Here is a 25,713-nt window from a genome sequence, read left to right on the forward strand (position 1 = left end):
ATTTCTCCTTCTCTTGGAATAAAGGCTCCATTTACAAATAAGAAACTGACAATCTGATGCCTCCAGTGCCTAAAGGCACTCAAAATACCATTCTGCTCTGAGTACTGATTTACTGAAGGGGTAGTTCTCCATCGCACCATAAAAGTGATCTGGAATCTTGCTGTCTTAAAAAAAGTCCCACTTAACAGTGAATGATAGATAGATTTATGACTCACTTAATTGTTCACTTCTTGCAATTTGGGGGCTGTCTCTTTTCTAAAAATGAGGGGGTGTCTTCATTATTGACACAATTACTCATTCTTTCAGTCATTTTATAAACAAAAATATTGAGACAGTTCAGATTAGAGAGAACGTGACAGAAGAGAAAGAATAATTACTTGCGGTTTTAACATTTACACAACTGCTGCAAATACATCAGAAGAGGATAATGTTCAAATGAGATGTGATACACTGCACCTGCACTCTCATTCTGCCTAGGATTTATTAATATCTCCCGTTTACTCCCACCCTGGAGGGCAGGGGCCGTGGCAGGTATCTCTGTAAAGCCTACTAGTGTACTTCTCACTCACTGCACATTTAATAAGTATTACTGGGACTGGATTAAACTAAGCTTTATTTTTTTGCCTAGGAAATCAAGAATATAGGATAATTATACTTCTAACAATAGCCATTAGTCATTAACAAGCACTTACTCTAGGGCAGAAACTGCTAGGTGATGCCACATAGCGATGATCTCATTTAATTTTCACAACAATCCTGCAGAATGGGAATTCACAGACTTTCCAAAGGCAATAATGTCATCTCTAAAGTAACCTGTGTATCATGTATTTTCCTTGGTTATTTTATTTTTCCAAACATATGCCTCCAGAATATTTTCCCACGTTACTGCTTGAGTGAAAATTTCACTCCATGATTTTACAGTTGTCTCTGAGTTGCTTAATATTAAAGGTTTCTTTTTCATGATTGTTATGTAAATTAATGTTATCACATTTGAATATGTAAACTGACCATAGATATAGACTTGCTATTATTACTCTACTATAATAACCTATGTTAATACAGCAGGGATTTCCTCCCCCCATACTACAGATGCTGACGTAACCAGTTCTTTGCCATAACCGGAGTAAGTGGAAACTAAGGTCAAAAATTGTGAAAAGTGGGCTTAGTGTTTAGCAAAACAGTTACCAAGTAAGTGTTAAGTTCAGTTAAAACAACTGAAAACGAGCAATGATAAATAAACCTAGTGAATACTTAGCACTTATGGACACATCTATAGATGATAAATTGAAACTGCTTAGCCAAGGTTTTGGTACAATATAGTTTCCTTTGGTATAAAGTAAACAAAAGGAATGTATCTGATCTGATCTTTCAAACATGAGACTGTTTCATGACTAAATGCTCTTTGAAGTGAAATTCAGGTGAAACATACTAAGTCTAACTGTAAAATTTAAGACTGGCAAAGGTTTGTCTAAAAACAGCAAATTATACTCTTGGCCAATAGCCTTGAAGCGCCAAAAAGTCCCTGGTAGGTAAAAAATTGATTTCCCAAAGAGGGGATTTTTAACCACAACCCTCCATCAGGATCTGCTGTCTACTGATGCACAGTTTCATATCACTGATGATTTTGAAAAGAGCTTTTTTTTCTGTGTTATCACCAAGCAAAATCTTACAGTGATGCCAAAAACAGGGCAGAGAGAAACGAATACTGTTCGAGGAAAAAAAGCGCTAAGAGAGAAAAAGAAATGTTGAGTAAAACCACTATTTTAGGAGGAAATGTTAACCATCTGATTTAGCATTAAAATGACCAGAGTTTTATTATCAGTCACACTCTTCAGTGAAATCAGTGGGATATGGGTGCCAAGACCGATTTTCATATATTGCTTTACTGAATACAATAGAAAGACGGGGATACAAAGGATGCAATTTGTGAGGTTAGAAATCACAATATATGAAAGGCTCGAAAATCTGGTAAAACATACTCTAGGAAGTTATAATTTGAAATTCTATTTTTCCCCCTGGACATCAAACTCCTTAAGACTTGAGCCAGACTAAAGGGGTTGAAAAGAGACCATGATATCCTGACTTAGCCTGTAACATTTTTCGACCAGCCTCTCTCACTTCAACACCGGCCCCTAGAGAATGGTGCCAAGGTACTGCTTTATCTACAATTTTCCAGGTCTCATATACAGGAAGTGGACACTGATTTTCTTGGCAGTGGCTGAATCCCACGTGCTGTACATCATCCAACTAGAGCACTGAGTATTTTCTTTTTCCTTTAATAAATCTAGATAACCTTGGTTTGGGTTAAAAATATCATTGTTACTGAATTTCATAGATAATAATAAAGCAATGCTGTTGGATCCTTATTTATGTTTGGATGAGCTCCCAAGGTAATTCGGCAAATGAGTTCAGAATTTTTTCCAAACAACTGAAACTAACAGAATAATACTTTTTAAAGACTGTAACTTAGATTCTTTTCGCTTGCCGCTTAATAGTTTTTTTTAGAAGTAATACAAAATCATATTTTTATACTAACAAAAATAGTTTTCTTAGAGTAGCTTTATACATGGCAGTACTCTCCCTTTCTTGAATACTGCAACCTGAATTTGTGTTTTGTTAAGCGACAAAAATCTTAAAAACTTGTTAAAGCCAATTCTTTTAAACTGAAGTTTTAATCACTTCACTGGTATTTTAAATCATTGAGTAAGACCTGCAGAGAAGTCTGTTTGATAAGAAAGTCAGCCAAGAAATTTTTGATAAGTATTCTCAAAACAAATACTTGCAAAGCAATGGTACTGGTACAGAATAGCTGAACACTGATTTTTCCCCTCTTCTCATTTACTTCAATTTTATAATATGCTAAATTTTTCTTTTTCAACGCTAAATGAATTACAAAAAATCATGTTAGTAAAGTTTTATGATTATATGATCATAAAACATTGCATGTAAACGGGCTCTAAAGATTTCTGTGTCTTATTCCTAATGTGAGTCCTTTGTTCAGAGGTTCAAAGTCAAGGTCCAAGGTCTTGCTGGATGGAGTCTTTTCAGAGTCTGGAAGCCTGGTTTCCTTGTTCAGCCACTGTGCAGTGGTCCCCAGTACACTGCCACTACCAAGTCTCTGAATTTAGCTGATATAAATTAAGCATTCTGGAAATGACAATGCTTGACAACCAAATGCATAAAATAGTAAACAGCTGTCAGTTTCTTTTTATATAAAATTATATCTAATTTACAATAAATGCCAATTAAAATTATCAACCAATATGCGTAAATCTTCTTTGCCTTATTGTCAAATAGCCATGTAGATTATAAATTCTCCTAAATTTTTCAAAGAGATTCCTAAAGAGTTTTCTTTTCTCTCTCCTACTTTTTTTTTTTTGGTCTCAATTATGAAATAGTATATCCTTGAGCATACTGGTACTTTGTCCTCAACAGAAAGCAACTATGTTATCAAAGAGAAAACAAAGGGTACTAGCAGAAAAGTGAATAGTCCAACACAAGGCATTGCCGTGCTAATGGTTATTTCTATAAATCTCATGATTACAAAAACTCAACTGAACTTGATCCTACAAGCATCAACAACCGCTAAGATTAGCATGTTAAAGGCTTCAATGTACGGAGACATGACCAATGTAGTTTTAAAAGCAGTGCCTTATCATTTTAGTTGCTGAGAGGAAAGGTTTAAAGAGTGGATGAATAAGTGTCAACTGAAACCTACAAATGCCACTGTTACTAATGTTCTGTAACGACTTGGTGTGTATTTCCCTTATACCAAGAGTACAACCCCATCCTCTTTCTTCTTTATTACCACTTGCCTTCATCTTTGAAGTGACTTCACCTTCAGTGATAAGAGGTTCATTATTTTAAGAAAGGATTTGTGATGGTCTAAGGGACCAACCCACATTGCATTTACTGCTATTTATCAGCTCTTTAGATCTTCCACTAAGTACATTAGAAAAGTTAGTAAAACTTTACTTTATTGGTCAATAGTGCTCAGCCATTTAATCAAATAATTAATTTGCTATTCACTGTTTACAGTAGTAGAATACATTATTTTTTTGTGAATTACAGATCAACAGTATATCTTTGTGAATTTAAAATTACATTATTTCTTTGTAGTATTCTTTCTTTTTACATCAACAGTATTAAAAATTTATGTCTAGAAAATCAACTTTTCCTTTATTCAGCTAACAAAAATTTACTGAGTATCTGCTGTGTCCTCTCTTACATCTTGATCTGGGAATACAACTGAATAAGACACAGTTTGGCCCCAGAGGGCTGAGAGTTCAGGAGAGAGATGTGTGCCTAAGCATTGCAATTGCAATGGATTGAGATAAACAATATAGACAACAAGCTGCCATAAGAGAACTAGGAGAGGTGCATAATTCCTTCTAGAAGAGTCAGAATGTCAGAACTGAGTGGTTGAACTGAATTCTGAGGGATGACAAGGAGTGTTCAGTAGCATGAAGCAGGAGATCGCTAGGAACTCATGAACAAAGGCAAGCAGCCCTGACCCTCCCTGTTTGGAAAGTGGCGTCACAAAGCAGTTGAGAGCTCAGACTCTGGAGACAGACTGCCTGGGTTACACCTTGTGCAGTTACTTAAACTTTCTGTGCCTCAGTGCCCCCAGCTATAGAAAGGGCAAACTATCAATATCTACTTTAAAGGACTGCTATGCAAATAAATGAATTAGTTGTTGTAAATCACAAAGTCAGAGCCATTTATAATGTTTGCTTTTTTTAGAGTTGGAATGCAGGGTCCTTGACGGCACTGGCGGAAGGTAAGAAGGTTGAAGACCAGAGAGTAGGGATGGGCCAGAGATGAGGCTCATGGTTAATTCTGAAAGAGTTGGGAAGCCATTGCTGGATTTTAAACATGTGAATGATGACCTATGAGTAGTGTAAGGCTTTGAGAAAGACTAATGAGTCATGGGGAGACTGGAGTGGGACACTGGAGTGTGAAGCTGGGAGAAGAATTAGGGCTCTGGAAATAATCCCAGGGTGTTGCTATAAGCCTGAACCAGGGCAGTGGGAGAGGAATGGAGAGAAAGGGGTAGGTTTAGGAAATACCTTGGAGGCAGAGTTGGCAAGACTCAATGATTCAATTCACTGGATGATGGGATGAGGGAGAGGGAGAGGGCAGGGAATGGATGGGAGAGATGTTACACTTTATCAAGCTGAGTGAAAAAGAGGTGGCTTACCTCTTTGGTCTCCTGGTATTTCTAAGAACATAATAAATGTCAAACTGACATCCTTCCCTCATGAGACTATACCTGTTTTACAAGTTGTGATGATTAGATTTTGAGGAAAATTACAGACTGAAAAGTATTTAATTTAATTGCAGACTCTTGCTACTTGACCTCAGGGTTTCTAACTTTCTCTCAGACCTTGAATTTCAGTGACAATATTCAAAATTTGGAAGATATCTTTTGGCTATTTTGCTTCAGTTTTCTTTCCTGAAAATGGAGAGACATTCTGGCTGGCCTTGCTTCCCCTGGTATTATGTGACTCTCTGACATCAGCACCGATATATTCAGCTTCGACATATGATACTGGCTGGCATGAGAAGGAGGGGGAGGACGGCTGGGCCTGTGAGCAGGACACAACAGCTCAGCTCAAGACTCAGTGGCATCTGCAACAGGTGTTCTGAGGAACCAGAGTTAGAAAGGACTTCTTCTTCTATTTTTAAAAAGTGGGGAAGCAACTCTTTCACAACTGTCTAGAAACTGTGAAAATGATACACTCTCCTGGATACAAGATATAATCAAGAGATAATGTTTATTATCATCAGGATGGAGCAACTGAGTGTCTTTCTTTTCATTTGTTTCTACTTTTGAAGTACAAGATTCTCGTGCCTATGGCAGAGGTCTTGAAGTAGGGGGATGAATTTGCTAAGCTCAGAAGATTTTTTTTTTTTAGTTCAATGACGCTGTAGCCTATATGCGGCTAACTTTGATGCTTACAAGATTGTCTTTGTCCCTGGAGGGCCATTTAACCTTAGCAGACTGTCAGGGAATTGACAATGACATCATAATTGAACACCACCACTTATTTTCAGTATAGAATTCTAAAGCATTCCAGCTATTTAGCAGTAACAAGAAGCCACTTTGATCAAAGAGGAATAACCCTTTCCCACCCCCAACTCCATGTGTTTTTTCTTTTTACTACTTCCAATAACTTTCACCACCACTACTGGAAGTTCCCATGAGAGCAAACAAACTGATACATCGAGATACTGGATAAAGTATCGTAACATCTAAACCATTTTTCTTATTTATCTTTTTTCTTGGTCTTTGTGACAATCCAACTGTCAGTCCCCAACATCCTCTCTAACCATAGTGTTTGGCAGAGACTTGAATCCAAGACCTATTGGTCTAGCTTTGATCTGGTTCTATAATTTTCAGGCTACAAAGCACAAAGTATTTTTTGAGGGAAAAAAACCAAACACTTTGTTTCAATGTCCAGCAAAAGAGTATATTCAGTTTAGTCATTAATTTGACTCTACCTAATTTTCAAAAGCTATATAAAATAAGCAGCTGGTGCCATTGATTCTGTTTGTTAATTCACCGTGATGTTCTAATACTTCTTCACTGAATTAGTGAGAGCCAACATCAGAAGTAAGAAACACTACCCCCAAATGGATATATTTATAAAAATGTTTTTATACGCCAATTTTTTATCTTCTTTCTTTTAATTAGCAGGCCATTATATTTGAACCTGGCAAAATATTTTAATTAGGCTGTCCATAGATATTTCAATAAACTTGAATTTTTTTGACATTTAAAACATAACCTTGTGTTAGTCATGCCTGCCTGCTACTATTTTAAATGTATAGCATGTTCCAGCTGCAGGAATTACCATGGTTACTTGTTATGCCAATAGTGAACTGCAGTTAGCAATAAAAAGTACTGTGCTGTCTTACCTCTGCACTGAAAATGACATAAATATCTCAATAATCACAATAATATGAATTCATATGGAACCCCAGAGAAGTGTGGCTATGACATACTGGAATGGAAGAAGTTCTTAAGAGTTGGAATATATGTAAGGGGCTATTTGGCAGGTACACTGGATTCATATTCTCTAAGAGCTCATCTTAATGCCAAATGTGGTTTTATTCATTAACAGTATCGTTGAATGGTTATATCCTCACTCCTTCCTTTTCTGTATGTATTCTTCTTTAGAAATGTACAGGAGGTCAGTCTTCCTTCGTGTAGAATGTGATTCACATTCAATGTGAAATGATTAACAAAGAACATGACTGGCAAGGCTTACTAAATGTACTTTTGTCTTCAGAGGTAGCATCCAGGATTCAATTGATCAGAACCCCCAATTTTGATTATGTTGTCTAGTTGAAGTTTTATTAAGGGATGGTCTAGTTAATAAACAGTTGTCTTCGAAGTTACTATCCAATCACTCCTGCTTCATAAAAGTACCTTAGAAATTCTTGGGGTCATTTTCCCATGCCTCACAGATCTCTCAAATTCACTTTGTTTGAAAGACTGACTGATTGCAAATTACCCAGTAAAGGAACCTTAAACAGTGATGCATGTTGCAGTATGAAGTCTCCACTCACCTGCACTGGTGCCTGCACCGGATGTGAGGTCTCCACCCATCAGACCACCTGTGGATGAAAGAGGAAGGTCAACAGGAGAAAGGCCAAAGGCTCACAGAACAACGCACTTTACCTTTAGCAACCTCAGTATTTTGTCCTTGCCTAAGAGTCCTAAATTTGTAAAATATCACCTAAGTGGGATGGCTGACATTTGTTTCACTGTGACATGCTGTGCGCAAACATTAAAAATACATTCCGTCACTGACATTTTGCAGAATCTTTTTTTTTTCTAAGAAAGGGTACATTTAAAAAACCTAGTCTTTGAATGGTCTCTAAATTTTTATTATTTTCAAGTGAGTGTTTCAAAAGAGGGTATTTCCTTAAAAGTAAAATAATAAGGTTTACTATGTGCTCAAATAACAATATATTTGATGTTTAATTCTTTGTAAATGTATTTTATTACACTAATGTGCAATGCTAACTGTTCAGGACTTTGGTCATTTCATGAATCTTCCTACAGTGAATGATCTCGTTTACTACCCAAATTTTATTTACTGATTTTATTTACAGGTTTTACTGCCTACAAATTTAGAAACATATACTTATTCATGGCTAACTTTAGAAAGTACATCAAAATTTGGCAATGTTTATTTATGAAAGTTGGGATATTACAAAAAGATACTGAATATAATCATTATTTTTTTTTCGGAACAAAATTTAGCCAAAAGAATAGAATATCGTGTAGATTATTTTCTAATTGAAATAAGTGATATTTTATAATTATTATTTGTTTCTGGGTTTAGAATGAGAAGAAAATGTTCATTACATTTTAAGAAAATGTTTATTATTGCCAATCAAATAGTATTTTGGAAATAAAGTATGAGATTTTAAAAAGATAAATGAGCATAAATTCATTAAATAGGACATTTAACAGCATTTGTATATGATCTGAAAGGAATATGTATGGTTCTTGAAAATGCTTATGAAAATTTCCAATCACATTCAAAAGTAGAGAGAATGACATAATGAAGTCCTTTATACACATCTCTCAGATTCATCAGGATTTTTTTGCAATGTGGCTTATTTTGATTGTATTTTCTCCGTGAAGTTTCTGTACTAAAAAGTAATACATGTTGAGTTCTACTTCTAAGACAGATATGTAAGTATTCTGAAGGAAAAATTCTTCTGTGAATAAACTGTTTTTAATATAGTTAAGTGTGTCTAAGAGATATTAAAATTTTCCTATGAAGTGCTTTTTTAAAAAATAAAACTTGAATATATAATGATGGGCTGCATACGATTTAGAAATACAATGATTTGGGGTGCTTTTTTAGAAAAATGAAGGAATTGTTTAGTTACATTCAATATACATTTACTTAGTTCCTACTGTGAGCCTGGCAAATCAAGAGACATTCTTCCCTTCAAGATTCTTTAAGTTCAGTGGGGAAATGACACATAGTCAGTGCAGCACATCATAATTGTGTTTTGCTTGATTTGAGTTCTAAGAATGGTTAAACTTCCCCTGAGGAACAATATCTTTTCTCTGGGACACTGTACATTGTATAACCATAAGGATGTCCAAAAAGTGTAGACACAAATTTGTGGCAGGTGTATATGTCCTTATGATGTGTTCTTAACTTCATTTCTGACTTAGTTTTGTTTTTAGTTCACACTTATAAATTATGCTATCCCATCACATTTCCTCTGTGCCTTAAATCCTCTGTGCAATGTCACTGTAAAAAACAAATAAAAATGGACCAAAATAATAAGTAACTAAATGAGATAAATGCTATCAAAGAACACAAGGGCAGGTTTCATGGAAGAGGTGATGTATGGCTAGGAGGAAGAGGGAAAATGGCATTTTAGGCAGGAGAAGAGCAGAAGCAAAGGCATGGAGACAGAGTATGTGACGTTCTGTTTGAGAAAGGATGTGGTTAAAATGTAACCACATGAGGACCGGTGACAGATAGGCTGAACAGATAAACTGCAGATTATGAAAGATTTCAAAAGATATACTAGCAGGGTTAGGCTTTATCTCTAGAAGACCTAGTCGGGGTGGGCATTAAGCAATGAAGAAACATAACAAAAGGAAAACTGGAAAACTCAACTTCTCGTAGGTAAAACCACCTCTTTGCCAAGACTGGCTCTTTCCGAGGATCTGTTAGCATTGCATTCTGATAAGGACGTACCTGTGTTACCTGCACTTGGAGGTCGATGTGTTACACCAGGAGACATACTATTCCTCTGCAGAGAAGGGTGGGCCAGTGGCAAAAGGTTGGGGTTTCCCAGTGAGCTGACAGGGTTGCTGTATACCAAACTGTTGTGGCTGGACACTGGGATGGAGACTGGCATCTCAAAGTTGGGAGGTGGAACAGCCTGTAGGAGCAGGTAAAAAAAAAAAAGCAAGGGTGAAAAAAAAAAAAAAAAAAAAAAAAGAATAGAAGCAGAGCCCTTCAGGTACAGACAGCCTTTACATTTCCAAGAGAAATTTCAAATTCCAAACTGCTTGGTATCTAGAAGACCATTAAGAAGAGCTCTCAAGATGTTCAGATCATAAATTGATTTCTTTAATGTGCTTAGAACTCTCTCTTTGCAACTATTAGGAAACGTTTCACTTTTGTTTAAAACAAAGCCCCATTTCATTAGACTCCATTGTCTCCGAATTCCATTCTATTAAGTAGTAATTGTTCATTTGTGATATCTGAATCTGGTGCCAGAAATGACTGCAAGATCAAAGGTACGTGATTGTGATGACTTCGCAGAGAAAAAGGATTAAAATGCAAACCGGAGCCTTCGGTTTAATTGCTTATTGAAGCATATTTATGCAGAAGTTTAATGATATAAAATCATCTCCAGGCATATGAATAGCACATATACTTTAATTATTATTTTTTAAAAATCTGTCTTTCGAAAGTAGCTCTAAAGATAATAGACATTTTAAGATACAGGATTCAACAGAGCATGTATCATTCAGTAATTCATATTTTAAAATGATAGTTCAGAATATATGTTACACTTCACAGTTTGGGATATACTGACACTGACAGATGGTAAGACCTCAATCTCAAATGAGAGAGTGGGCAGACAGCTAGTGAACTGGGTCTGTGTGGATGTCTAATTAGAGTAATTCAGGTCTCAATGATTGATTTTCAGTATTATTTTGGCCATTTAAGCCAAATAATGTTTATTTTTCTCCTTGCACTAGCTAGATAATCATAGTTGTAATTCTCTCTCCCCCTTTTTTTGTTTTTAACATTATAAATGAAAATACTGTTGGAATATATTGCCAGAGGATTCATAGGGTGTCAGAGGATACAGCATTCTTAATATAAAGTGGATATGTGCATGAGTGTAAATATGTACGTGTGTGAATCTAATATATATATTAGACACGGGGTTGATACAGAATATTCCCTCGGGGATTGTCTAATAAGCCATCGTGCAAATTTAAATGCATCTGTGCATGTGGCTCAAAGTTTTCTCCTTTATTGTTTTTCTCCTGTCATCCTAACATCAAGTTTCTTGTACTGGTTGATCGGCTGACCTGTGTCATATGTCGTGATTTGCAAGATTCCCATGTTTATCCTGGGGATAATTAAAATACTATCTCTGTTTATGCCTCTGCTCCCTTATTCTTTTATTCTTCCTATTTTTTCTTGTCTTCCATGACCTGGGCGTGGTGATACTGACAAGAGCAAATGTGTCAGAACTCTTTTCATTGACATGTCTTTGATTCTTCATTGTTTTAGAGGGGGAAAAAAAAACGTTCAAGTGCTGTATGAACAGAGTCATACTTTAATAGGCTTTATCTTTTGTAAATAGGGTAACAAAAATAATTTTGGACAAACACCATGATATAATGAAAAACAATGTTTGATAAGAAATCGAAGAATGACTATATCCCCAGATTCTCAGAGCCTTTTAAACAACAAAAGATATTAGTGTATGCTGTATAATAAATGTCTACAGAATCAATAAAATACTGTATTCCTTTATTAAAAGGCCAAATAAGAATTATTCCAGCATACCTAAGAAAACAAAGTAAAGCATTTGCCCCTCATTTGCCCCTCCAGATCCTCTCTCCACCCTCTCCACTGCTTGGGCCAGGAGGCTGACCCTCCAGACTGCATCCACCAGGCTCCCCTGCCCTCTGGCTTTACTGGGGCCAGTGGAGGCACTTGTGGAAGCACAGAGAGTACAAAAGAGAGGTCAGGGTATTTTCCTACTGTAGCATCCTTCTTGCTGGATCACAGGATGACAGAGGCTGCATTCCCTTACTGAGGGTCACACCCCTTTGGGGGTTGGTCCTCTCTCCTGCAGACATAGATTTTGCTGTGCTCCGGTAACTTCTCCCTCCTCTTCTTGCTCCTTCAGACCTGGATGTGGTAACAGCTTCCAGGCTGTACGCCCAAATGTGCTTCACTACTCCTTCAGGTTTCCCTGAACTCTGTTCATCTGTAAAAAGTCCCTTTACTGAACTCTGTTTGATTGCCCTTTTGAGTTTCCCATCTGTTTCCCACTGGAGCCCTGACAGTGACTCTCTTAATCTAGAATAGTGGTACCCTATATGGGTGGACTATCTCTCCTATAGGGAGCATTTTGGAAATCTGGGGGTGTCACAATGATTAGGGAGTATGGCTGGCATTTTCCAGGTGGATGGGTAGGTGTGCTGTATTATCTGTGGGACGCTTCCACACAACAAAGAATTGTCTCTTACACCATCTGACTTTCAAATGCTTCACTGGACATTCGTGTGTGTGAAAAAAACCTGTTTAATAATGATCTGACTCATAACTAACTTTGTTCTGCAAACACAAGGTATTTTTTATACTCTGAAACATAGATTTTACTATTCAATGAAACTCCCAGAATGCAGGTTGAGGGAATGTTCTACTTTGTTTGGTAAGGAACTTTATTAAAAATTATTCACCACTTTGGAAAATCACATCACCAATGACACTTCTGCTCTTGTGACTTGGGATGTAAATACAACACACTGCTTTCTCTCAACTCACTCCATTAAAAAGTTAGTCCTCACCACTTCACTAAAAATGCTCGTGTCTTAGTTGTTGATAACCTTCAGGTCGCTAAATCCAATGGTAACTTCTCAGTCCTCAACTGGGACACAGCTGATCTCTCCTTGATAAACTTCCTTCCTTTCCGTGGCCATGAACTTCACTCCTATTTCGATGGCTGCTCCTCCTCAGCCTTCGCTGCTGGTTCTTCCTCTTCACTCCGCTCTCTGAAGGTCAGAGAACCACAGACCCTTTCTGCCTCCAGCTCAGATCTCTGTCCTGATTCCACTTTTGCACATCCAGCTAAACCCCTCAGTACTTCTACTTAAATGTCTGACATCTCAAAACAACTCCAGTCTAGTCCACTCACACCTCTCCCATCTCCAGCTGATGACAGCTCAATGCTTTCGTCTACAAGAATGAAGTCCTTGGAGTCACCCCTGTATCGTCTCTTTCTCCCACACCCCACATCCAGTCTACTGGGAAATCCTTTTGGCTCAACTTCCAAACATGGTCTACAAACACCTCTTACCCTTTACCGGCTACCACCCTGATTTGAACACCGACATCTCCTGCCTTGACCCCTGCAGTCACCTCTAATAGTCATGTGATTCTATCCCAGATCCCCTTTTTATTTTCAATGCAGCAATCAGACAGGTCCTCTAAAAGCGTAAGTCAGATGATGGTAATTCTCTATTCCAAACCCTGTGAGAGCTCCCATTTCACTTGTATTAAAGTCCAACTTTTTCCAATGTTCCACAAGGCCCTATAAATTTCAGTTTCCGCCAGGCTCCATGATCTGATTTCCTATCATCCTCCTCCTCCCGCCCTCATTCTTGTCTCATTTCTATGGTTAACTCCATCACTTTCATCAAGTTTCTGCTCAAAATCTGGCCTTCTCAAGGAGGCCCACCTTGACCGCTCTATTTAATCCTGCTCCTGCTCCCCACCCATCCCCTGACCTCTTCCCCTTGCTCTTCTTCTCCTACTTTTGTAAAATCAGTTATAATGCTGGCCAAATAATGTCCCCTTTCATCAAAGTGCTAAAGCTCTTCTGCTATGAGGTAAATATGCAGCCTAGTCTACTTTTTAATTATAGTGATTCAATATTTTTCTTCGAAGAAGAATTTTTAGGAAGATACTATACTAACACAAAAATACAAGCTTACAACTTACTATTTACTGAGCAGGCACTGTTCTATATAATTTACACACATATCATCGAACCCTTTCAACATCCCTTCACTAGAGATGTAATTCTTCCTTTTTAAATCGGTAAGATTAATTAAGCAGCCCAAGGTCATCTAACCAGTGACCGAGCCTGTTGGTTTTACTACTAAATCACCCAACAACACAGTGTAACTTTTTGTATGGAAATAAAACATTTAAGTCAGAAATCATACTGTGAAGTGAGTATGGGCTGCATGTTGGTAGCTTATTATTTGTGAACCACAAACATAATGAATTAAGTGGGTTCTCATGGAATGTGGCTGAGCACTGATGTTAAAATGCATGTTTATGCCTACTAACTGGGACTGAGGGCTTGGGAAAAAAATAAGCCTTAAAGACCCCTCTCATTCCTATTTACTCACATTTGGTATTTTAAAGCTATCTTTTGGTTATGTTTTATTTGTATTCACTATTACTACTTATAAATGTTTGACTATTACAGGGAATCTAAAGATCTGTTATAAAACTACTTTTCCCCTGAATATTCTACAGAATATTGATTGTCTCAGTGGAGAGCAAAGTCTATACCACCCCTCATCCCCTATGATTATATGCACATCAGAAAGAAAGAGGACTACTAATAATTATTTAATAAATTCTGAACCAATCTACTAATTAATTCAGCAAAAGTGTCTCTACTCCTCCCTTCTTCAGACCATCATCCCCAAGAGTTATTCAGTTTCCAGCATTCTGGACTGTAAACAATTTGATGGTGATTACCATAAAACTCTCTTGTGATTGGCTAAATGGCAATCAGATAGAATTCTGAATCACAGCATACTTCAAAAATTCATAATTCATAAACCATGGTAATATCCTTTGCAGTCTATCTTTTGTTTCCTTATCTGTATCAGGAACTGATTAAATAATTTTGAAATCAAGTTATAAGCTTAAAAATGACCACACATAGTGAGAAGATATCTCAGAGAATCAGAAAGAACATTAGCCTTTATATCAGAAATCTCAGTTGCAGTCCAGGATAGGGAATAAATTGCAAGTTAAACAGGCAAGTCCTATAATCTCCCTTGACCTCATGTGGGTCCTGAAGTGGCTGCATCCCTTAAGAGACCAACCAGCTCTGGACGCTTTAGGGAATGCCAATGTTTGTAAGAAAATGGCAATTTTCTTTTTCTTTTTCTTCTTGACTTTTTAAAATTAAGGAACTTGAAAGCATCTAAGTTTTTAACATTTTTGTCTAAAAAGGAAAGCCAAAAAGTCATTAAAAACTCCAAACTTGCAAATATCTCCAGGGCCAGGCTCCAAAATTTAGAACCCTCAAGACAGGAAGGAAGAAGGAATTTAGGGTGATTAAATAAAATGCTGTAGCTACGACTGACTATATAATTTGCAGAGCTCAGGGCAAAATGAAAATGTGGGGCTCCTTGTAAAAAAAATTATTAAGAATTTCAAAATGGTGACAGCAGAGCATTTAACCTAGTGTGGTCCAGGACAGCAGAGCCCTGTGTGACTGCACAGGTCACATGCCCACGACACTGGCTCTGGCTTTAAGAGATACAGACATGAGAGCTAAAAAGCTTTTAGTTTCTATTCCTGAACAAATTGATCATGGTTACTGAAGTGAGTCATCGTGGTCAGAAAGGTATCTGAACTCTTATCCAAAACCCACGATTTTCCCAAACTTACCACAAGGAAAAGTCCAATAAAAAGTCAAATAAAAATATTTTTAATAAAATATTTTTAGTTAATAGGGCTTCTTTTATTTAATGTGAATGACTGAACTGAATCCCTTTTTTTGGGCCACTAATGACAGCCTTAATTTTTGATCAACCCGGCTGCTGAAAACTAGCAGAGAAAAAGGAATCACACGTCCCTGATGACTCGTGACCACCGGTTGCTGATATCCAAATCCCCTCCCGTGCTTGCCCACTGCCCCTGCAACCCCGGTTCCTCACAATGTCTACACTAGAGCCATTCTCAGTCCGCTCGGGAGCACCTGCTCCCCCACCTCAACATCTACAGAAGCTGAATTCGGTATAAAGAGAGCGGTCATGAGGTGGCCACCCACTCAACTTCACTCTACCCACCTGCCGTCTTCACTACATCTGCAAGTCCTTCTGGTCCTGGTCCCATCCAGCCTCCTTCCCTTCCCTGAGGAGCCTCACCATTCCATATCCATGGCACCTAAGTGTTCCACCTTTTCCTTCCTTCAAGCATTCCTCCTCTGCACATAAATCATCTCAAGTGCTTTCCCTTTTAACTCCCTCCTTGATCCTGGTTACGTACTCTTTCCCCAGTCACAGTCCATTATTTGAAGAAAACACCCATGTACTCTCTATTTCCACTTCCTCCCTACCCACTCACTCTCAGCCGGTCCTGCATTCACCCCTCCTTCCTGCAGCCCATTTCCTAATTCCTGGTTCCTCAAATGAAGCTGTTTTTTCTTGCTGTGAAGCCCAGCATGAACCGTGGCAAACCTCACATGAGGAAATGCTGGTTGACGAGATTCCAAATCATCCATGAATTATTTCACGTAATTGAGGAATATGGGCATAAATTCGATTGTACCAACAGGTGACTGCAATATTAAATTTTCTGTTTTAAAGGGGGGAAACTCTTCAACCTGGGCCTTTGAAATAGAAAAAGTCTTGTAATGTTTTTCAAGAGGTGGAGACACTCTCTCCACACAAAGGGCAGAGTGTCCTTGCCCCGCTGTAAATGTTTTAGCAGCTGTGGAAACTTTCAACAAAATTTACTTCCAGCAACTGAAAGCAATGTGCGAAAACTGGGCTTTTCATCGTGGAGACTGAAGCACTTACTGAAGAAATGAAGACTTGGAGGCACCGCTTGGAGCTGTGTGGCTCCTTCTCACGGCTCTGCCTGCAAACTCTAATGTGGTTTTCCATCCCCTGCCGCACACCACTGCACCTCTTAAGAAATCATGTATCCTGATTTTGAACTCTTTACACGACAGGATGAAATATGGTGAGGGAATCCAGGTACGCATCACACCTCTTTCCCCCTAAAGCATGGGGAAAATGACCCAATGTGCAAATATGGCATTCTCCCAGAACTCTGGGGGTTAAAGCTCCACACGCACACGGTGTACGGTGGGGGGTGGGGTGAGCAGCAGTCTTACACAAACCGCCCTTTCCCTAACTGTGCTGTGGATTCCTCATGAGACACCTAACATACATCACCTTAAAATCTTACGTTCACAAACGTGCCAGCAGCTCTAAACTAGTGTACTACATAGCAAGAGAAACTCAGGCCGTAAGAACTAAAAAATCAGCCCAAAGGAGCTGTTTCTTTCCTTCTTCTGGGGGGGATAAAATCCCAATGGATTCCATTTAAGAATTCTGGTATAACAAGAATGCATCACTGCATCTGGGAGGAAATGTTTCATGTGATTCAGTGCCCACTGTGGAAGTGCTGTATGTAGTACTCGGTTTTATAAAACCTTTAAGCATTTATAGCAGTTAGCGTTCCTTCATGACACAGTGAATCAATAATTCTGATTCAACAAAAGTGTTCCCACTGACATTATTTCATTTAACAAAAGAAGCAGATTTGTATTAATGAGGATAGGAAGTTTAATATGCACATATTTTATAAGAAAGTTTTAAAGTGTTCAGTTTAGCTCAGCACAGGCTGACTGTGCACCCACTTTGCGTAAAGCATTAATTCATCTTGCGGGTGCCCTTGTGGCTCTGGCTTGGAGTTTTTGTCCTCAGGTATCTGCACTTGTAATTGCTGAGGCCCTGTTTTCAGGGCAGAGTCTTCTCTGAATCTCCAGGTTTAGGCTGTTTTGCTAACTTATTAAAAATAGATTTTTTTGAGAAAGGAATTAATTACCTACCGAGGAGCCTGTATACAGCGAGGGCTCAGACACTAACATTCGTTATTCAGAAAGCGTGTGAACCTTGTGTTGCATCACTTTATGTCACAAAATGAACATCACTCAACTGATGACAGAATAGAATAAAAACTCCGTACCCATCCCCCTTTACATGTGGGCAAACAAAATAATACATGCACAGTTATTTCTCTTAAATATCTGGCAAGGCATATGATTGATTGTTAGGAATTTTTTGACTTGGTTAAGACAAAATTTAGCCAAATGTTAAAGCATGGAAAATGTTGGTGTAGGCAAAGCGAATATTCTGATGAAGCTTTAAAATCACCCCAGCACACAAACATGTTGAAATCTTACCATTAGGTTGTCATGCAGTCTGTTTCCCTGCAGTGAGCATTAGCTTTAACCCTTCAGTGCTGCTGCTGAATCTCATGTTTAGGGAGAGGGCTGAGGCTTCACTCAGGAATACGCTTTTTCCTGGGTGATGAGCGTCAGCTTACATGAGAGAACTGCGGTTCCACTCGTGTATCTGATCTCAGTGAAAATAGATCCATATATTTTACAGTCAATCCTTGTTCAGAAGGAGATTCCTGTGTTTGAGGAGTGCTTGGTGATTCGTGTGAATTGCATGCTTAAGAGACTGTGTAAATTCAGGGTGTGTCTCGTAGATCTTTCTCTTCCTCCTGTGAATCTGCTACGTCCGAATGAACTTCGGATGGTGACTCCCTCGGGTGATGCAACTGCAGCAGCCCTCAGGTTTGCTTTCTGAAGGGACTGCCCGCGGGTGAGATGGCTCTTTTCTGGGTTTGGCTTTGCACTGTTTCTTAGGGAAAGCCCTCACTGAAAGGGTTAAGGTATGTTACTGCAGCAGTTATCAGCAGACCAGCCATCTACCTTTGGTACTTACAGGAATTTTATGGCTCTTGATCATATTATCAAATTCTTCATTAATTTTTTTGTATTTTTCTTCAGTGCGTGGGGTGAGTGCATAAGAGGAGTCGGGATCGGGGCTTTCACAGCCTTTGTTTTCTTTCTTGTTCAAGGCCTGCCAGGTTCAGAGAAATATCAAGAGTAAAAAAAATGAAGGGTGTTTGGAGTACTTACACACAATCTTTGCCTGCTGATCATTAGATCAATATCTTCGTTAATTTTCCTGTACTTGTCCTCAGACTCAGGGCTGTGACCTACTGAATCGTCCGCATCGGGATCTGGGCTGTCACAGCCATTAAGGCCCTTCTTTCTCAACGTCTGAAATACATAATTTGGAAAGTTCAAACCTAGACAAAGGCTGTAAAAGACATTCAGGGGTGTTACAGAGGTTCAAACTGTCCAGTGTTTCAGGTTATTACATGAGCTATAATACATTAGGTTTAAGAAGCTGTAGAGAGAAACCGAGAGTCATTTCAACAGTGCACTCATTACTAGTTAGAAAAAAGTAAAAAGGAAAATATTCCTTTTGCAACTTAATTCAGTCAACAAACAAAGATCGTATGAGGGTTGAAGTTTCATGATCTGGAATTCATATGTGCTCCAAATGTCTAGTGAGAGATAATCACAGATGCCTACAAACGAGGTGGCAAATTGCAACAGTATTTTCCCACAGAAAAATTAGAAGTTAGGACATTACACAATGATTTCAGAAAATGTAATCATGACAAAAGCAGAAATGATGGAAACATACTCTTAGTTTGCGTTTAGGATAACGGTCAGCACTAACAGTGTCCCGCCAGCCCTTTGGGTATGCACTCGACACAGGAGGCTGTAAGAGAACCCCACTCATACTCTCAGGAAGCCCCCATAAAGAAGGTTCAGACACTGATCACAAGGAGAAACACCTTTGTTTAGTCTGGTTAGAGTCATATATATGTGAAAATGTGCACTGAAATTGATAATACTGAGAAGTTATCCGCCTAAATATAGGGTGAAAGAAAAGTCAATAGCTGAGCTTAGGGCTTCATTATCATGAGCTGAGTAAGGAAGCCAGTGAACACTGAAAAGAGGTCACCAGGTCAGTACCAAACTAGCAAAAGTTCCTCCTGGTTCCACCCAAGGAGGCTCACCAGAGACTGTCTCTGGCCACATGAAACTGTAAGTCAGTGCCTCATCTGGAACCTCCTGTCTCCTGAATGTGTGGCTGGTCTAGTCTCAGCTGTCACAGAAGGATAAATGCTCATGTAACACTAACAGAAAAAGTATGAGTCCAGAGTCTTACTATATTTTTTTTCACCCGATGACTGTCAATTCAATTGTACATGATCCAACTTTCAGAGATAGTGTTATGTTTTTAGAGATTATAGAACTTCTGATAAATCAACCACACAGCTTGCTATGTTAATTATTAATTGACTAGCAACATCTCTGAATTTTCCTGGTACCACCAAATCGTTTATAAAGAGATGTGTACCTAAGTGTCTCTCATTAACGGAGAGTAGAGCTCATCTTTATTAAAGACCGAATTCACATACAAATAAAGCAAAAGCTGCGACATCGGGCTAAGGAATTCAAAGCTGAGATAACACTCTATCTTTAATTCATGCAATTGGGGAAAATAAATAAAACAACACGAGTTAAAAAGGGGGTGTCAGTCTTAAAAATTTTAACTCCTTGGCTCTTATCAATGTGTAACAAACATAACATTATTTAACATCAGTTTCAGAGGCACTAAAGATTTCCAATGAAAATCAAACTGAGAGCTACCAAATTTGAATGCATCTACGATACACTGTGGCTCTGTAAATATTTATTAATGTTATAGTAATATAATATAACAATAAACATATGGTTACAGCTTATTATGTGGTAAAATGTTTGAATATTAAAATGAATATTTTGACATGAGATGATAAAAAATATACATTTACAATCTTGGGGAATTTATAATTGGTGGGGCCACCTGTCCCTTTATCATGGATTTGCAGCTATCATTTTCACCCAGAATAAGTATTCCTAGAGGGTTCTGATAATAATGATGTCACAAAACATCAGGCTACTAATTTTATTTGCTACCTTAATTTCCTATGTTTTAAAATTTTTTGTTACTGTTATCTCAAGTACTAGAACATTCTTCCAGGTGATGATTATTTGTATTATGATGTGTTTCTGCTTTCATCTTCACATATCCTTGAGCTTTTAAGAATAATTTCTGAGTGTCTTGCATCATACTCCACATATTTTTCATAAAAATTCACTTATGTAGAGAAAAATATGTAGGATCAAGGAAATGTTATATTTTTTCAAAATTTATCTACTGATATTTCTCTAAGGCATGCTAAGAATATTCTTACATAAACCCCTAATTAAGTCTTATCTTATATAACATTAATTTACAGTCTTATCTGGATAGTAGATTTTTCAACATGTACCCGAATGTTTTATCCAATAAATCTTGTAAAAATTAGAGTTGTTTTGATGTGCAGATTTTTGACAACAGAACTCAAGGGTTAGGAGAGGCCTATCAACTGTCATTACAATCCATCTGGCACATACATGTGTGCTAAATATTCTTACTAAGCTTTCAGGGGTAGATATTGTGTTTGGTGTATAAAAATTCAAACATCAATTACACTTTAGCAAAAGAGCTCTGCAAATATTAACTCATTATCTCTCACAAATCTTCCATGAAGACTTTAGGAAAACCTTATGGCTCAGTGTGATGGTTCAAGCCTTGTGCCTCCTGCAGGGGCCGTGTGCGGTCCCCTCGCCCTGCAGTGGGGGGTGTCAAATAGATCTCTCCCACTCATATGCAACTATAGCAGTGGACTGAACACTGAAATAAATTAGGCAGAAAATTTTAAAAATTAGTCTGTGGGAAAATTTTAAGTCTAAAATGATGGCTAAAATATTGATACTTCTTAAATGTCAAATTTTAGACCAGGAGGGAGAGTCTGCTGTTCAATAAAACACTTCTCCGTTTATGAATTAAAAAATCAATTAGATCAATAGCTCACTTTTTACCTGAAGAATCATATAAACTATTAAGAACATGAAGCAAGCGGCACGAAGTCACAAAGGAAATGACAGGGACGGGGACAAAAGGGAACCAGTGGCTCATTCTCTCCAGTAAATTCTTCCTCTTTCTGACTATGTCATCCTACTGTGAATATCACCTGTATTTAAGTAATGAAATATCTCTACCATTTTAAGGCATTTATAACTTTATTTCAAGTTAAATTGTGTTATTTTTTAAAGAGGAGCATTTTGAGATATACAAACACAAAACCCCAGAGCAAATTAATACTGAGTTCCAAATCCTCATAATCACTTAACCAGAACATTGAAAAAATTGTTCAAAAATATTATTCTCAGCTGAGAGCTCGTAGAACACATTTCTGCCAAGAACGAATGATTACGGAGGAATTACAAAGCTCTGAAAATGGAAGTGATGGCACAAACTTTACCAGAGTTTGAATGTGGAACTACAAGAGTAGTGTTATCTTTATTGTATTAAAAATCTACAGCTGTTTAGTGATAACAAAAGAATTACTATTAGATTCAGCCAAGTCTGTCTTTATCACAGTAGTAAATAGATGACATTAACTAAAAGGATTACTAAATGGATAAACAAGCATTGTTCCTTAAGGTCTTTTTCTAGTAAAATCAAAATCTGTCACTGACCTTTGAAAGCTTCTCTGATCTTTTACAGATGTTATTGGTCAGGTAATGCAGTCACTTAAATCATTATTCTTTTATAGGGGCTAGATGTCCTGGATGTATATATGGTAAGTGTCTCTCAGCTGACTATTGAAAAGATTTATTCTGTATGTCAAGATAAGGCACAAGATCTATTGAAACCACCAGCTTCTCTTGCTATGTTATCTCAAGAAACTCCTTCCTCAGAGAACTCTGTGACTCTGGAGTCAGCCTTCCATGTGAGAGTGACACTTGTTGGGTACATCAGTTGACTGCAGAGGCTTCTGGGATGTTTTCACAAGGCAGTGATCATCACGCAGTGAGCTGAGAACAGCCATTTCTCAGAGAAGTAGATTAACAGAAGGTGACATACTCCGAACAATAAATGGAAAAAGGAGTGCAGGCAGGTAATCCAAAAACCACGTGGACTCTCTTTGCTCAGACATGTGGACATTGGACCCCACATTATTACATTTGTTCACCAGGAAAACTTGAAATGCATATAAACTGACGATGATAGGTGACAGGTGCTTCAAAGATTCTAATGAAATAGATGTAGGGAACAGATTCTACTTCATTACTGAAAGGAATGTAAATGAAAAAGCACGCTGTCTGGAGCTCTCATTTCTTGCCAGGCACCATATTATCAACTAGAAAAGCCCTCTGTATACAATGGTTAAAGCTGGTTTCCCCTTCTGTACTATTTCTTGCTAGTAAAAAAGAAATAACTAAGTTATTGGCCTTTTTCAATTATATGGAACTTCATATTTTATGTTAACGCTATTTAAGTAAAATCCAGCTTCTTTCAGAGACCCACCATCACAGATGAAAAGCCTCTAATCATTCAATTTCTTTCCATGTCTGTGGTCCTAGTCCTCAAGGGTGTATTATTTTCATCGTCTTTCTTTTTCTGTGCCTCCTCATTTTACAGAGGCAAATTCAAATCCCCTAGTGAAAAATCCCAAAATATTAATTAATTTTTGTTAAAATTCAAATAATCACCCTTTCTTGCATCGTTAGCATGACCCTCACTTCAGAGGGTTGATGTGTCAAGAACACACGCAGGAATTACTCTTGGTTGCGTGAATGTCCTATTCACACAAAAGCCAAGGGAAAAAAAAAGACATGAACTTAGAAAAGGTAGCTTCCGTTTCTCTGATACTAAATCATTTTTGTGCTTGTCTATCCCAGCTTTATGAAGATAACCTTCTGCTCCTAACAAGCTGTGTTATCTTTAGAAAGTGGTGAATCCACACTGGCACAGGAGGTATGGTTGAAATGGAGACTGACTGTACATGAAATTTTTGAGCAGATTTCATAAACAGCCTCCCACTATGGTGCTTGCTGGTACCCACGACGGCTGTTTCCAGTCTCCTCAGTATCTGCAAAGCTGGGCTCAATGTCTTACTTGATTTAAAACACATTCAGGGCATGTGTCTGGAAGAAATTCTAATTCAAAAAGATACATGAACCCCCCATGTTCATAGCAGCACTGTTTACAATAGCCAAGGCATGGAAACAACCTAAATGTCCATTGACGGATGACTGGATAAAGAAGTTGTGATATATTTATACATGGAATACTACTCAGCCATAAAAAATAATAAAATAATGCCATTTGCAGCAACATGGATGGACCTGGAAATTGTCATTCTAAGTGAAGTAAGCCAAAGAGAAAGAAAAATACCGTATGATATCATTTATATGTGGAATCTAAAAAAAAAAAAAAGATGAACTTATTTACAAAACAGAAACAGACTCACAGACATAGAAAACAAACATGGTTACCAGAGGGGGAAGGGATAAATTGGGAGTTCAAGATTTACAGATACTAACTACTATATATAAAATAGATAAGCAACAAGTTCATAATGTATAGCACAGAGAACTATATTCAATATCTTGTAGTAAACTAATAAAGAAAAAGAATATATGTATGTATATGTATATTATGCTGTATACCAGAAAACGACACAACACTGTAAACTGAGTATTCTTCGACTGAAAAAAAAAAAAACCACATTCAGCAAATAATTACTGAAAACCTGCTCTCCACCGGACACTGTGTGGTGTACTTGTTTTTTAGAGAAGCAAGCAAAACAAATTCCAACCAAAAAGCTCTGAATGGACCTATAACATTGTATTTTTTTTTCCCTTTGGTGATTTCTAGCACAGATGACTTAGGCTGGAGGAATATCAGGTGTAAAGAAATTTCTCCATAGGTTTTAACAATCAAAACTGTACTCATTGTCTGTACTCCTCCCCTTGTTCCATAGTTCTTCTTTGTTCTTAATATAGAAATGAAAAGGCACATTAAAATACTGTGAATTTAGTACAATCAGTAGGTAGACTTTAATTAGACAAGCAAATCATAGCTAGTACAGAGTATGAAAAAAAATTTTACCTCAAATTATTCATTTGTGGTGAAAATTTTAATAAAAACCTGAAAGTATAAACCTTAGCAACACTACATTTCTCTAGGTTATTCATGCTCCTTCTAACCAGATATTAACTCTTACTGGGGAAAGGCTGGAAAGAGCTGAAGATTTTCATTGTTTTTGTTTTTATTCCTTTCCTCAAAAGATAATCTTAATACTGGACTTGAAATTTTTTCCACTGAATTAGTTTTCATCTTTAAATAATGGAAATAAAAGACTCTGATTAAAGATTTGAAGGCTCTTAACATATAGAACATAAAGGAATATCCATCCACCCCTCCTAATGGGCACAAATTATTTCACATAAACATTTAGAGGGTGGCAGCTCCTAGAATTACGGGTACTCTAATACTGGATGAGGCTACCAAGGGCCACCCAGCCTTTCTTCATGCCTTCCAGAAGGGAGGGGTAATGGTGCATCAGCACTGGGCTTGCTCAAGCTGGGCTCTCCAGCTGGAATGGCTGCACCAGTATCTGTCCTCTGGATTTGGATGCTCCTCCTCCAAGGCAGAGCTGATGTATCACTTCCTTGCTGCAGACCATTCTGATGACCAGAACTGCATTAAATTCTCCCTCATCCATGCACTCATTTATGGTATACGTTTTTCTACTAGAGCGTTTATCACAAATTATTTGATTGATGTGTTTATCTCTTGTGCTAAATCACTAGGTAATGAAAGCATCTTCCTTCATTCACTTTTGAAGTTTCAGTATAGAACAGAGCCTGACACCTGACATACTGTAGGTGCTCAGTAAATGCTTGCTGAATGAACAGAACAGAACACACATTTCCACTTCAATGTTAATACGCAGAGGTTTTGCGACTGGACAGAGTCAGTCTGGTAGGTTGGAGGCGAAGACGGTAGTGGGTTCCCTCTTGACACACGTTTACTAAGTGCTACCCTGTCAGGTGACATCTGTGGTCCTTTGGATGCAAAGATGCTTTTTCTGAATGTGTGATTAGATCATTTGTTTACATGATTTACACGTTTTTCTTCCCAGGAGTGAGCTCCTGGAGGTTAGGGACTGTTTA

The 25,713-nt window shown here is 37.8% G+C and overlaps 1 protein-coding gene across 16 annotated transcripts in view; it reads right to left on the reverse strand.

Annotated features, from left to right (window-relative positions):
• Positions 1–25,713, reverse strand: part of MEF2C (myocyte enhancer factor 2C) — a 162,194-nt gene that overhangs the window by 22,145 nt on the left and 114,336 nt on the right. For 12 of the 16 annotated variants that reach the window (XM_032475830.1, XM_032475726.1, XM_032475752.1 and 9 more), the window contains 3 exons: positions 18,718–18,861; positions 9,744–9,930; positions 7,576–7,623 (listed from right to left, as the gene is read on the reverse strand). In XM_032475830.1, coding sequence (XP_032331721.1) covers positions 7,576–7,623; positions 9,744–9,930; positions 18,718–18,861 — 379 coding nt within the window. Of the gene's footprint in view, positions 1–7,575; positions 7,624–9,743; positions 9,931–18,520; positions 18,659–18,717; positions 18,862–25,713 lie in introns of all 16 variants that reach the window. The other 4 variants (XM_032475838.1, XM_032475813.1, XM_006187965.3 and 1 more) reach the window with 2 other exon arrangements.

The sequence above is a fragment of the Camelus ferus genome, chromosome 3, assembly GCF_009834535.1.
Source record: "Camelus ferus isolate YT-003-E chromosome 3, BCGSAC_Cfer_1.0, whole genome shotgun sequence".
Lineage (NCBI taxonomy): Eukaryota > Metazoa > Chordata > Mammalia > Artiodactyla > Camelidae > Camelus > Camelus ferus.